At 32.7% G+C, this 15,231-nt stretch overlaps 1 protein-coding gene across 1 annotated transcript; it reads right to left on the minus strand.

Moving 5' to 3' along the window:
- Positions 1 to 1,338: 1,338 nt before the first annotated feature.
- LOC127701010 (alpha-protein kinase 1-like) lies at positions 1,339 to 3,708 on the minus strand. The gene has a single exon (XM_052204768.1). It carries the CDS (start codon positions 3,702 to 3,704, stop codon positions 2,856 to 2,858), a length of 849 nt encoding a protein of 282 aa, XP_052060728.1. The 5' UTR covers positions 3,705 to 3,708; the 3' UTR covers positions 1,339 to 2,855.
- Positions 3,709 to 15,231: the final 11,523 nt, after the last annotated feature.

Raw genomic sequence — 15,231 nt, forward strand, 5'->3', positions numbered from 1 at the left:
TTTGAATACACTCTGATATTGAAAATTTGAAAAATGTTCATGCTCATAACCATTATATAAAGATCGATATATAAATGGACCGAGATCTCTCCAGAAAAATTTATAAAATCGACTGTAAATCCATCTGAACCAGGACTTTTACCATTTGTCATATGTTTCAGTGCAAATGCACATTCATCAAATGTCAAGTTACCCTCCCACATATCACTTTGTTCCTGTGTGAGTTTAACATTATGGTTATAAAAAGAGTTTTCTTCACAGTCAGATCTTCGGCTTGAATACAGAGTTTTATAGAATTTCTGTTGTTCAAGAAGAATGCTTGACTGTTCAGAAATATGTATACCTTGGTCATCAATCAATTCAGCCATTGTCTTTTTAATGAAATTACTCTTTTCTAATTTGCAAAAGTATTGGGGGCATTTTTCTCCATTTTTATGCCAATTTGCTCGTGCTCTGAGGATTAAACCTTCCATCTTGTGTTCCCTTTTTATTTTCCAGTTCTAGTTTCTTCCCATGTGAAGTAGCTTGAACATTACCACTCGGTGACATACTCATAATCTTTTCTAATTGTTCAACCTCTTTTTCAAGCTTACATGTATGTTCTCTTTCCTCTGTTTTTTTTTTAAAGTCCTGATCTTCATCTTCAAGATTTCAAAAAATAATTGGTCATTACATGTTAGTTTAACATCAAGACAATTTTGAATGTCACCTGAAAGATAATACTCAGAAACAGTGTCTTCTATACATGTCTTTATTTGTTCAACATCCTCAAAATCTCTAACAAGTTGTGATTTAAATTTCCAATAACCCTTTCCCCGCTTTGCAAGACTGGCAGAAAAAGTAAAGACAATGGCAGAATGATAAGTCTTATAACCAGGCATGATTTTTGTGTTTCTCATAAGAGAATGAATGTCCTCAGTCACTAAGAAATAGTCTAGTCGACTTTGTTTAATAGGAGACGGTTGACGCCAGGTAATTTTTTTGTCAGTGGTGTGGCATGTTCGCCAGCACTTATGATGACAAAAGATGCAAGTATTGCCCCATTCCTCTTCCCATAATTTTTCAACTTCTTTACTGCTATGTGTTTCTTGAAAACAAACAATTTAAGCATGTTTATCCTTTGCCCTATCAAAAACATCCAATCTTTTCTTCTTATTAGAAAACAGACCCCTCACATTCATAGATAGTATAGTTATGTTATTATCTATTCCCATAAGTTATGAATGTATAAAAGTAAGTACATAAACTAGAGAGCAAATAAGTCAATCGAAAAACAGTAAGGAAGTACATATTGTAATCACATTCACACAACACACATACAATAAGATGACACTGATGATAATGCATAAAACACAGCAGATTGGTTTCACAGTATTGGCGTAAACTATGAACAGTATTTAACATTTTTTTATAAAATCAACAACAACAAAATGTATCAACAAACACTTGAAAAATTATGTTACATAAAGTTTTTTTGTTTTTTGTAGTCTTAATAGAGTTTTAAAGCAAAAAATGTATGTTTCGCTTATTTATTTATTTATGTAAGTCCGATGAATTATCAGTTGTTCGCACTTTTTTATATGCCTGAATCAATTCTGTGTACATTGATTTCATAAGAAGTTACAGGTCTAGATTTTTCGATCTCTTAGGGCGTTTTTTTTTTTGCCTATGGAAATATAAAATAGCTTGAACATTTCAGTTTACCGCATCTCTGGGGCAATAGATTAGACATTGTGAATACAGCTGTATCATGAGAAGTTACAAATCAAGTTTGAGTTTCGCTCAAGTTGTACATTTATTGCCGAAGTAGTTGTCCCAGGTCATAGAAATTGCATTGAAATAGATCCTACGGTGATTAAGTTTAGCCAGTATTTGTTGGCAAACTTACATCTTTAAATAAATAGACGTTTGTTCCAAATAACGATATGAAAAAAACATCAGTAACAACTCAATGATTGTCCATTTTTTTAAGTGTAAACATTACAGCCGGTAGGGGACATTGTTTCTCTAATTTTTTCACTATTTTCACATTTCCTAACCGATTGTGAAAAAATTGTTCTCCTCACTAGTGAAATACCTGTTCTAGGCAAATGATTGGTCGAAATTTAATTATGACGTCAAATTCTTATGGTTTCTTCTGAATTTCCTATATAAACTTATGAAAAGAGGCGACCATGCCTGGTGACGTCACATATAAAGAACACAACTTTCTGCAAATCTTTAAAAAGGATAAAAATCATTAGAAAAACATATTTCACCACTATTACTCGTGTACTACGATATTTCTCCACTATCAACATTTAAATATTTAGTATTTAAAAAGCTCGGCAAGCCTTGCGCTTTAAATATTAAGATTTAACTGTCTCGAGTGGAGAAATATCGTAACACACTTATTGCAGTGGTGGAATCTATATTTTGCATATGCAATACCCTCAGAGTGATTGTTTATATTGAAACAGTTCTCGTGAACGAAAATATTTCTTAGATTTGGGTTTTTTGGCACAAAGCACTTGACTTCAAGAGTTTTAAATTCATATAGGAGACAGGTGTGATAATAAAAAGATATCGAATTTCATGTATCTTTCAATTTGTTAACATGCAATTTTTTATAAAGTCTCGTATTATGCTTTTCTCATACTAAAATGCCATTTCCCTTAGTCAAAGTTGACCTCAGACGGGTTTTAGTATTCCTTTAAGTCCCTTTAATCATATTGATCTTTGTGTTCATATATCTCTTATTTTACTTTCCAAACGTTTGCTTTAAAATGTTTCCGGTAAAAGTCAAATTTTAATTTCATTTATTTTACATTTAGATCATTGTAGCTTAGCTTTCTATGTGAGTGCTGTTTTTTGTTCTACGGTTTCATCCAGTCTTTACGACATAGCTCATTACATTTGTGGTTCGAAAACACTTCTTTAATTCCTTCTTCACCTTGGTCTTTTGGTCCAAATGACATCTCAATTGAGTGAACTGTTGGCACGGTAAGATGAAGGATTTTGCTCTCATCCTCAGCTCCTTGAAAGTCGCATATCACCAATTTCCCTTCACTCTTGTGGTATGTGAAATGGAGAAAGGCCTTCAAAATGGGAGGACAGTCATATTCGCTGGTCCCGTCGACGCATATAAAATTCCTAAATAATCCTTCTATTCTGTCCTCTATCAAAACAATATCATCCATACTAAATCTACTTTTGTATCTACAGAAATAGTAACATATTGGGTTCCATGCTGATGACATGTTGTCTATCTGCGCCAAATAAGATTTAGCAAAAGCAACTCCTAATTTCTTTTCTGTGTCCATATTTAGTTCTTTTCGAAACAAGCTGACGTTGGTGTTTCCTGTGATGAACATTTTTCTAAACCACTGCGATTCCGTATTGCTTTTGTCATTCATCATAAAGTCGTCATTGGTTGCCGTTTTCACGACGCATTTCCTCTTTGACCAGTATGAATTATGGATGTTGTCCGTTATTTTCTCTCTCTTATTCTTAGTTTGAGTACCTTTGTCATGAAGGTTTTCATCTGTCGGTTCTTCGATCTCATCAATACGTTTTGATTCGAATGAGATACCTTTATACACGAGCCTACTTCGCCCGCACTTGAACGGATAATATTCGAAACTTGACCAACGACGTATTTCCCTTTCATCAGAAGATATCGAATGGTCTGTAGAATTCATTCCTTCTGAGTAATTATTGCCCATTGTGAACCCTAATAATGAAATTAAAAATAGTATACTGTTTATTTGTTCAGCTGCACTTTCCAATTCTACTAAAATGAATAATCATCTAATTACCATCAGCAACATTGATGGAATGAATGGTAGATGGTGGGCTTTTTCTGTCTCTTCTTGTAGTTTCAGAAGGATAAAAATAGGCATTTTAAATTTACTGGCGAAGATGTGCATTTTCTATACTTTTGAATGATTTAATTGGAGACGGATCCAATTTTTAGTTTTCAGGAGAATCCATTTTTGACCGAATTACATTGATGTGCTTCAAGGTGAAGGAGAAGGTACTATAATGCAAACACAATTAAAGAATAATGGAGATTGCAAATACGGTGGCTATCTATCAAATCCAAAGAACAAGAATTTAACGACTACAGGTCACCATACGTCCATCAACAATGAAGAAAACCAATAACGTATAGTAAGCTATAAATAGCCCGAGATGAAATGTGCAACAATTAAAAGAGAAAACTAACGGCCAGGCATAACATAAAACGAAAAACAGATTATGGCATACGGCAACCAACAACAACCAATGGACAGTCACATAAAGAATGCGACAGAGTTAAACATTTTTGTGAGCTACCCCCTTTTTCCCTGTACGTACCGGTAAAGCCAAAGATCTTAAAATTGTTGAATTGATAATCATCATTACTGACATTTCTGCACGTGTCCGGATTATATCATTCTTATTATTCAGCATTTAGATAAACATAATTTTGAAAGGATTGAAGAGTTATGATATTGCCATATAATAGATCTTGTGTGTCATAATTCCTCGTTTAGAATTTGTACAAATCCTGCGGAAAACGACTATTCACTTTTCAAATCCAGCTGAAAATGAGCTTGCTTGTATCCATCTGATGAGTTAAGCCTTTTTCAACTGATTTTTTTGTTGTTCTTATGTTGTACTATTACACCACTGTCTCAAGTTAGGGGAAGGGTTGGCGCCTTCAAACTAGTCTAACCCGCCACATTCTGTATGTGCCTGTCCCAAGTCAGGAACCTGTAATTCAGTGGTTGTCGTTTGTTGCTGTGTTAAATATTTGTTTTTCGTTCATTATTTTGTACATAAATTAGGCCGTTAGTTTTTCTCGTTTGAATTGTTTTACATTTGTCATTTCGGGGCCTTTTATAGCTGACTATGCGGTATGGGCTTTGTTCATTGTTGAAGGCCGTACGGTGACCTATAGATGTTAATTTCTGTGTCATTTGGTCTATTGTGGAGAGTTGTCTCATTGGCAATCATACCCCCATCTTCCTTTTTATTTTTGCTTATGTTGTGCTGTATTGACACTTTCCTAGGTTATTTGGAGGCGCCCGCAAACATGTTTTACCACTCCATATTATGTCTGTGCCTGTCCCAAGTCAGGGGGAGACTGTAATTCAGTGATTGTCGTTTGTTACTGTATATCATATTTGTTTTTCGTTTGTTGTTTTGTAAAATCAGGCCGTTGGTTTTCTACTTTGTGCTGTTTTTATTCTGTTATATTGGGGCTTTTTGTAGCTTGCTATGTGTTGTGGGTTTTGCGACCTATAGTATGGCAAGCCGTTCTCGTCAAAACTATGTTTAAACCATTTTTTGAAAAATTTACACACTGAGAATTAAAAATAAACACACTGAGATTAAAAAACCTAAAAACACACACTGAGAATTAAAAATTACACACTGAGATATCATAAAGACGCACTGAGATTACAAGAAATGAAAAACACACACTGAGAATTGAAATCACACACTGAGAATTGAAAATTACACACTGAGATTTCAAAAAGACACACTGCGATGAAATAAACTGAAAAACACACACTGAGAATTGAAATTACACACTGAGAATTTAAAATTACACACTTTTTATGCGCACATATCTAATAAGCATATTTAATCTGAATCTATTACAAGCTTAAAACAACTAGGGGACAGAACTCGTTGGTCCTTCAATTTGTCGCCAAATGTTTTATAAAAAACATTAGAAATACAACGTACAGAAAAACTACGTTATTAAAGACCAGTAGAACAAGAAAAATACCCACTTACCCGCATTACAAAAATAACCAAATGGTGAAAAACTTTATTAAAATTATAAGAAAACATTGGAACAATCTGCAAAAAGACAAACAATGCAGTGAAATGTTTACCCAAGTGCCCATTATAGCATATAAATGTAACAAAAATATAAAAGATTACCTTGAGAAATCAGGGTAACAGTTGAAAGACTTTTGAAAAGGGACCAATGCTTAAACAGTTTTAAGCAAAAAATCCCGATACACTGTTAGTAATAATCTGAATTATAGGCAGCAAACTTATGAATATGAGTTAGCAAAAATCGATGTTAAGTCTTGAAATTTATTACGAATGTGGTTGAAGGAACCGCATTTCATTATAATGACGAGAGTTCGGGAGACCAAGATATTAATCTGTTGAATTAATAATCTCATGAATATTCATTAGTAATGTGCATATTAATCTCAGTGTGTATTTTTGAAATCTGTGTGTAATTAACAATTCTCAGTGTGTGTCTTTCAATTTATTTCATCTCAGTGTGTCTTTTTAAAATCTCAATGCGTAATTTTAAATTCTCAGTGTGGTTTTTCATTTTTTTAAATCTCAGTGTGGAATTTTAAAATCTCAGTATGTAATTTCGATTTCTCAGTGTGTTATTTTAGGCTTTTAAATCTCAGTGTGGATTTTTTAATTCTCAGTGTGTAGTTTTTTTCGAAAAAAGGGTTTAAACATAGTTTTGACGAGAACGGCTTGCCATACTATAGTTGGTAACATCTGTATCATTTGGTCACTGGTGGATAGTTGTCTAATTGGCAATGATACCATATCTCCTCGAGTATATATTGGATATGTCTGTCCGTTCAAATTTTGTTTATTTTTGTTATTTCAATTTAAAAACAGTATTGTGGACTATAGAAAATATGTTGACGTTTTGAAACATTTTGTTCCATGGCAAACTTTTAGTTTTCTGTCAAATTTAATTGAGTATTTTCTTTTTCTCGATGAGTTATGACACATATATAAGGAATAAAATTTCACGGAATTTAAATGAATTAAGAAAATGTTAATATAGACTTTTTTTATATTTCAGCATATATATTGTCTTTCATATTTGCTTGAGGATTTCAAACATGTCTAAAGCGTTATTGGAGCCGCTGATTTTTTCACAAGATCCGACGCTTTCATAAAAATGATCATTGACTATAATTACAACAACAAATGGGGCATATTGTTTGTAGTAAAGCCTTATTTCCAATTTAGAATAAAAAAAATTGCGTGATCGACATCGTCAACACTTAATATTTTTATTTTTATTTTAACTATTCGCACTTCTGATTTTTTAGATATTTCCTACAACTCCTGCAGTGCATGCAGTCACAGGACTTTAAATATTTCAATTTATAATACATATATAAGTAAACAATAAATGTGGTTGTTAAATTTGATAGATGCTTTTTGTGCTTCTTTGTTAAATGTTTGTTTGTTTTGAGATTGTGACACTGTGATGACTGCTGTACCCATATTATGACAATGTTACCTATTTTGTCTGTTTTGTTCACGCATCGTTGTAAATACAATTGAATTTGATGCGACTGTCATACAAGTGAGAGGTTTAGCGCTATAAAACCAGGTTCAATCCACCATTTTCTACATTTGAAAATGCCTGTACCAAGTCAGGAATATGACAGTTGTTGTCCATTCGTTTGATGTGTTTTATCATTTGATTTTGCCATTTGATTAGGGACTTTCCGTTTTGCATTCAGTTCAGTATTTTTGTGATTTTACTTTTTTCTATTAATGGACGTCTCAACGATCATTTAATTGACTTCTAGGTAATCTTAAAATTCTTATTTCAACGAAACTTACAAAGGCAATTGAGTGAAATTGTATTCCGTAACGTCTACATTCAAAACTTTAAATGAGTTTAATGTTTATGGTTTCAAAATGATATTATCCGTTTTAATCTAAAATAGTTGATGTCATAAACATTTTATTTTAATGATTCACGCACACATTTTCATTATCTGTATACGTTATATTGTATATAAAGAACAGGTAGAAAGAAGACAACGAACCAACAATGTTGAAGGAGAGTCGGAAAATCGAAATTATTAGTAGTAGTATTTTTTTCAGTTGCACTTCCACTTCCAACCGCTATGTACATCTATTGCCAGAAACAGCTTTAATAGAATAAATTAAAAGGGGGTACTTTCGTTGAGTGTCTGAATAAAAATGTGGCAGAGGAAGGACATGAAGAAGTAGGTGTTGTGGAATTTTAAATTTGTCATGTGCAAGTAATGCGGTCTTAATTATGTCAAGTTAATTCGAAATTCTTAATAGATGGACATCCTCAACACTCTTGAACCCGAAAATTTGTATTTTGTCCGTTTGATCTTTCGATATTATAATAATTATAACTATATTAACAGTTGTCTCAAATGTAGATTAATAAATACTTATTTGAATAAGTTGTTTTAAATGAAATAGTTGTGTTAACATCTATATCCAGTACTTTAAATTTGATTTGTATCATTGATAGCTTTGGTCTATATAATTAATATGATATCATATATTTTAATTATTAGTGAATAACTAATGATAATGTTAATCTGCTCAAGCAATTGTCACTATCTCCACATGAGGTATGTACACAATACATTGTATGTTTATTACTGATTGGAGGCACTGAAAAGGGGGGAGCCAGAAAAACGAAATCAAGAGAACAAGAAACGATCAAGACAAATCGTAATCAACGATGCACGTGTAGGCGGCAACAGAAAAAAGACATTACATAAACAACAAAACACTAAAAGGCTTCGGCAATATGAACTTCCTAAGAAAAAAGATCGAGGCAGAAGACCCCATTGGAACAATAATAAATATCAAGTCATGGAAAATCTACAATTACCACCATGGCAAAAGCTACAACCGACGGAAACAAAACCGGGTGTAATATCAGGTGATCTAGCGGGGTGGGATATCCTGATATCAATTGTAATAAAATAGGTTAGAAAAGTGTTGGGCGCCCGCTAACTTGTTTAACGCGGTCACATTCTTTATATGCCTGTCCCAAGTCAGGAGCCTGTAATTCAGTGGTTGTCGTTTGTTGCTGTATATCATATTTGTATTTCGTTCGTTGTTTTTAAATAAATCAGGCCGCTAGTTTTCTCGTTTGAATTGCTTTAGATTTCTCATTTAGGGGCCTTTTATAGCTGACTATATGGGTTTTGTTCATTGTTGAAGGCGGTACGGTGACCTATAATAGATGTTAACTTCTATGTCATTTGATCTCTGATGGAGAGATGCCTCATTGGCAATTATACCACATCTTCTTATTTTTATAAGTTACGATATATGTTCATTCTGTTTTGTTTTTGCTCTTACCACTGAAGTTAATGTATTGTATTGTCAATGTGATACTTCCACGTTATTACTGACAGTAATAATGTGTTCTTCCAAATTTAAGTGAATCAATTTAAATGAAATATTATATTATCTAACAATTGTACGTAACACGTATGTTGTAAACTACATATTAATGTTTATTATCAATATAAAACTTTCGACGATTAAAAATTAAAAGTTTAAATTACAGAAACGGAGTCACAGCAACAGTGAAAACTGCTTGTCTTATTTAATACTGTATTCTTACCTCTCACACTTATTTATCCCTGTCTAACTTTTTCAATAACGTAATTTATACTGATAGAACTGCGTGTTTTAGTTCGAGTATGGTCAATTTAAAAAAAAAACATTTTATATCTATTCTATTTAAAACACATTTCGTAGAAATCTTGCCAAGTTAATAAAAATATTATCATAATACAATGTAATTGGTTATTTGTATCTTCATATCTATATAGAAAGTTATCTATATTTGTATTATCAAAATACACTGATAATTGAAAATTTTCTTTCGTAAGCTCGAAATAAAATGGTATGTAAGCAGTTTTACCATAACAATTTAATGTTTACAAAGCAGTTATTTTCAGCATACGATATGAGTCTGTAACATGTGAGTTGACCAGAGTGTGGTTAGTCATTTATATCCTTCCAATGGTCAGTGTTTCGGCATTGGAATTCTATGGTTATTTAGAAACACTTAGTAAAAGCGCATCGGACGCATCTAAGTTTTATATTTATTTTCTAGAACTGGATCGATACCGCTGCTGGTGAACTGTTATTACCCGAGAATATTATTTCCTAAGTAGTCAGTGCTTCGCAACTGAAATGATTTATGACCCGTATGTAGTATTAAGGTTCCAAGTCTCTCAAAAAAGTAACGTTGTTCTTTTAAGGTCCCTTTCGTCATATTTATACATTTTTGGGTTTTAGTGTTCCTGGGGAAGGTATATCTAGAAAAGCGCTTCCCACGCACAAAAAATTTGGTGTTTTAATCATTTCTAGTATCTTTTTGTATATATGTCAAGCTATTTACGAAAATTTAAGCAAAACTTGTACCTGTTTTAACCAATCTGATTTTAAATCTAGAGCAAATGTTTACATATATTCATTGATCACGGTTAAAATGCTTGACAAAATAAGTGCTCAACGTGAAGTTATTTTGTATTTTGTTTATTTAATTTTTTTTTGCACCATTCGTTCACTAAAATGTTAATCATTCGAAAATGTACTTGGCGAGTACTCTCAGATATGTACTTAAGGTTTTTTTTTGTTGTTGTTAGGGACGAGGGATGGATAAATACCCTGCTACGTCCGGTCTGCCTTTTTGTTTGATGCTTTTCTGAAGAGTTAAACCTTTTTCAACTGCTTTTTATAGTTTGTTCTTATGTTGTGCTGTTACACAACTGTCTCAGGTTTAGGGGAGGGTTGAGTTCTCACAAACATGTTTAACCCCACCACATTTTGTATGTGCCTGTCCAAAGTCAGGAGCCTGTAGTTCAGAGGTTGTCGTTGGTTCATGTCTGTCATATTTGTTTTTTTCTAAATTGTTTTGTTATAAATTAGGCCGTTATTTTTATCAGTTGAATTGTTTTATATTTTTCATGCCGGGGCCTTTTATAGCCGACCATACGGTATGGGTTTTCTGGTTATTGAAGGTAGGACGGTTGCCTTTAGTTGCTGACATCCACTTTATTTGAACTTTGGTGGATAGTTGTCTCATTGGTAATCATACCAAATCTCCTTATTCTTATATGGTAACTGCCATATCCAATTCACAGTTTTTCGGAACTCAAACGAAAGGTCACGTACCATAAATGCATTTTTACATTATGTGTGACAAAGGTAAACTATACTGAACTTTTTGTTACAGATATATAACCTTTGAATACTAGTATGTAAAATTTAGACGACTTACCGGATTAAAAATCTCAAATAGATAGTTTACATAACTGTTTTATTTTCATCCTATTTAGACTTATAGTAGTATAATATGATTTTTTTTTATTTCATACATGCATATTTAATAAATGTGTGAAAATTTGTATGAAGTGCAACTATTTTCAGCCAGTTAGTCATTTATATATTTGTGAACATTGATAACGAGGGACAAAAACAGAATGAAAGCTTGTCGGTTTATTGACGATTTCTGTTATTTGTTTCACTCACAGAATAAAAATCCTAAAATTGATACATCTTAATGAGATTCAAAAATTAAAGAATCAAAATGATAACTCTTATATCAAAATACCTAAAGCTACATTTGAAATTGTCAAACTAACTGTTTTAGTTTTTTTATCCCATCTGGCGATTACGGCGACGTGAGTTATTATCATCGCTTGGTGTCCGTCAGTAGTATAGTATGAGGATTTTCGGTCACCCCCTAGGTACCGAGTTATGTAAAAAAAAGACTGACGCAATAACTGGAACTGAGAAGAAGGGGGAGAAGGATCTCCCAAATAAATAAGGGAGAAGGGACCACCCCCCCCCCCCCCCCAAAAAAACATAAATGGAATTTATAAATGTAAATAGAATGATTAAGAATGATAACAATTCAAATATTGACCTCATTCGTGATGTATATTTGTTATTTAAAAGAATTCGTTTTTGTGTTAATAAAATTCTTTTTACATTTTGTATTGCTGATCATTTTTGCTGTCTCAACTTCTATCCATCTATTATAGTTTTAAGATAAAAATTATTGCCAGGTTTTTATTAACGCGATTTATGCGACTGGCAGAGTAATAAGAACTTGCATTCTGATATCTTATACATATATATGAATGCAGTTTTCCCCGAAATCGCAATAATTTAACTTCGTATTTTGTCCATTCTTCAAAAATCGCCATTATAAATGCACGCGATAATTTCTGAATTTACAGTAGTCATTTAAGGGTTAAACTCCTTGATGGGTTCAGTTATTCGAATTTCTTATAGGTCTTGTATTGCTGATAATTTTTGCTGTGTACAGTTTTTTGGTTTTTTTTTAGAAAAAGACAATAGGTAGATTCTCTACTAGGCAGATTTGTTTATGTATTATATACGGATTCTCATCCAGATATTAAACAATTATTCTCATTTTATCACCGGCAGAGTTAATTAGAAAACAGAAAAAAAAACACAAGGACCATTCAGCTAAGTTTATTGAAATTGGTTTACACATCTTTAAAAAAGAGAGAAAAGATCAACAAAATTCTTTACAAAACAGGATTAATTGCCCTTAAATGGTATTTTTTTTACTTATTCTAGCCTTTGGTCTATAACCTTAAAAACTCTAACTATAGATAAACAGAAACTGATAACAACAAAAATTATCACAATTACAATATTTAAAAAAGTACTAATTGACTGAAACAATCAATTGACTCTTATCTTGACTATGGACATTCTTTAATACGACCACTCATAATTTGTTATTTATTATGTGTTTTTTGTTATCTTCTAATCCGTTGTTTAAGAGTTAAGTGCTTTTACTGTACTGGTTTTTATCGTATGTTCTGTTAAAAAAGGGGATGCATTTTCAAAAACTAATTAACCTTGCCACATTTCCATGTACCTGTCCCGTAAGCTAGGATCCTAATTAATACTAGTTGTATGCCATATATTAATTATTTTCGTTATTTGGAGAATTGGTTCCTGATACCCGATCTTTGATATTTATTCTGTTTAAATTTATTCACAACTTTTATAGATTGGGGACAATTAAAAGCTTGACTCACTGTATAGACACCTATTTATTGTTGAAGACCTTATGATGCCCTTTAGATGTTTCTTTTTTTTTCTGTTTTTCTTTTGTTTGCTGTCTCATTGACAAATACCCCATATTTTTTTATGCGTATATGTATATTACAACTAATGTTTACGACATGAATATATATAATGAAAAAATGCGATATTTGAATGCGGGAAAGATTATGAATCGGCTTCATCAATTGACTAATCACTTATGTTAATTTCTGAAAACTCAAAAGAGGTCAGTAACCCTGGTAGCATGTTTGAGAATGTCTCTGAAAAGGAGTTCGTCCACTTTGATAAGGGATTTTTCTGAATGTAGTCTACATTTATTAAATATTAAACAATCATATGTCCTCCGGTGCGACAAAAGCTTCAGAATTTCAGTTCTGTTTGCGTGAAAGTGAAACAAAGGCACTCCTCGTTTGGATAGCATTAGCAAGATTGTGATTAAACGCAGATAGAGACAGTGTTAGCTATTGTCAACCGCCTGATGATTCAAATCCTTTCCAAATGATTATTACAGTCTGTGTTTATGTTGTGCTGTTAACCCCACCATATTTACTATGTGTCTGTTCCAAGTGAGAAGCCTGTAATACAATGATTGTCATTGGTTGTTGTCAGCAATGTTTGGCTTACCTTTATTGTTTTAAGCATAAACTAGATCGTTGGTTTTCTCTTTTGAATTGTTTCACCTTTTGTCATGCCGGGGATTTTAGTAGCCTACTATACAGTAAATATTTGCTCATTGTTGAAGCCCGTTAGGTAACGTGACCAATAGTCGTTTACATCCTCATCCTTTGGTCTCTGGTAGATAGTCGTAGCAATCGTATCACATCTCCCTACTTTTATACTACTTTATTTGACACAATATAACAAAGCTGTACCATTTTCTGTGTGAACGTCGAGTAGGATTGGTAAAGTATTTGTTATGTATATTTCTACAATATAGAAATGTTACATTAGACAACCTTTGTCAACTGGGTTCACTTAACGTGTACCTTGTCAAGTCGCTTACTCGTTTTCAAGGCCCTTTTTTATTGCGGTTTTGGTAGTAGCATTCGGAATTTACCTTTTGCATGTATGGCTTTGCGTACAGTGCTTAATTCAAATGATTTTTTCATGTACACATTTTTTTTTATTTTTTTTTTTTTGGGGGGGGGGGGGGGGGGGGGTAGGGGGGTCGGGAAATGTTTTATCTAAAAAAGCACATTTGTGTTATATTTTAATACAAACTATAGGTTATGGTATTTCATATTCAGATACCGGATCATTTAGAACATGCTGGGCATTCTCATTTATAGTGTTTTACAATAACTGGGTCGATACTACTGCTAGTGGACGTTTCGTCCCCCGAGGGTATCACCAGCACAGTAGACAGCACTTTTGTGTTGACATGAAATATCAATGATGTTCATTTTCTGTAAATGTACTATTTATAATATATATAATTATTAGAAACACAAAGGTTTTCTACGCACAGATATAGATTGCCTTGCCGTTATTGGCACAACTTTTTTTCAGTAATGCTCTTCAACTTCGTGGGACTATAGACGAAACTTGCGTCTTGTATACCAAATTATAAACCTGGCCTACCGATGTGTTTCTGTTGATTCCAATAGGAATATGCACCTAAAGAAGAACAATTTCTCTGCTTTAAAGAATATTAAGTGTTTGTTATTTATATGATTTTTAAAATCAAAGGGTTGATTTTGGCATTTTGTATATTGCTTAAAGGCATGAAAAGGAGTCAGAACGAATAACGAATTTTGATTTGTAAGAAGCAGTATTAAATTGTAAGGCGGTGATGATTATCGGATATGGATTCGATCGAGGGTATATATACACAGTGAGTTGCCGCTCTTTCTCCAGACACTGCATCAGATGCTACACAATCGTCATCCTTCGATCCATTCGTTTTATACGATTAAAAAGTCTGCTTGATAAAATTAAATTTCATATATTCTTGAAAAATGACTAGAATCATCCTTTTTGTATTAACGCAGATTTTGTTAATTCCTTCCAGAGAAGGCAATTTGAGTAGAATTTAATTCATAATCACATAAATGTGGTTTTAAACTGATTCCATAAAGACGCAATTTTGATGTGTTTTATGTTTAATGTTCACAATGTTAACGGCCGATGACGATAACTCACACTGGTCCTTTGATCCATGTAAATTTAAAAGGGAAATCACTGACAATGACTCCACACTTGGGTATCATTAGCCGGAGTAAACTTAGAAACTAAGGAATATATATCAAAGCATATAAAATGAAATAAATGTAGTAGCAACTACCCACAAATAGTCGAAGGCCCTTAACGAAGTATATTCAGAACTAAAGATAACATATTTTTTTG

Source organism: Mytilus californianus, unplaced genomic scaffold (assembly GCF_021869535.1).
Source record: "Mytilus californianus isolate M0D057914Y unplaced genomic scaffold, xbMytCali1.0.p SCAF_5, whole genome shotgun sequence".
Classification (NCBI taxonomy): Eukaryota; Metazoa; Mollusca; class Bivalvia; order Mytilida; family Mytilidae; genus Mytilus; species Mytilus californianus.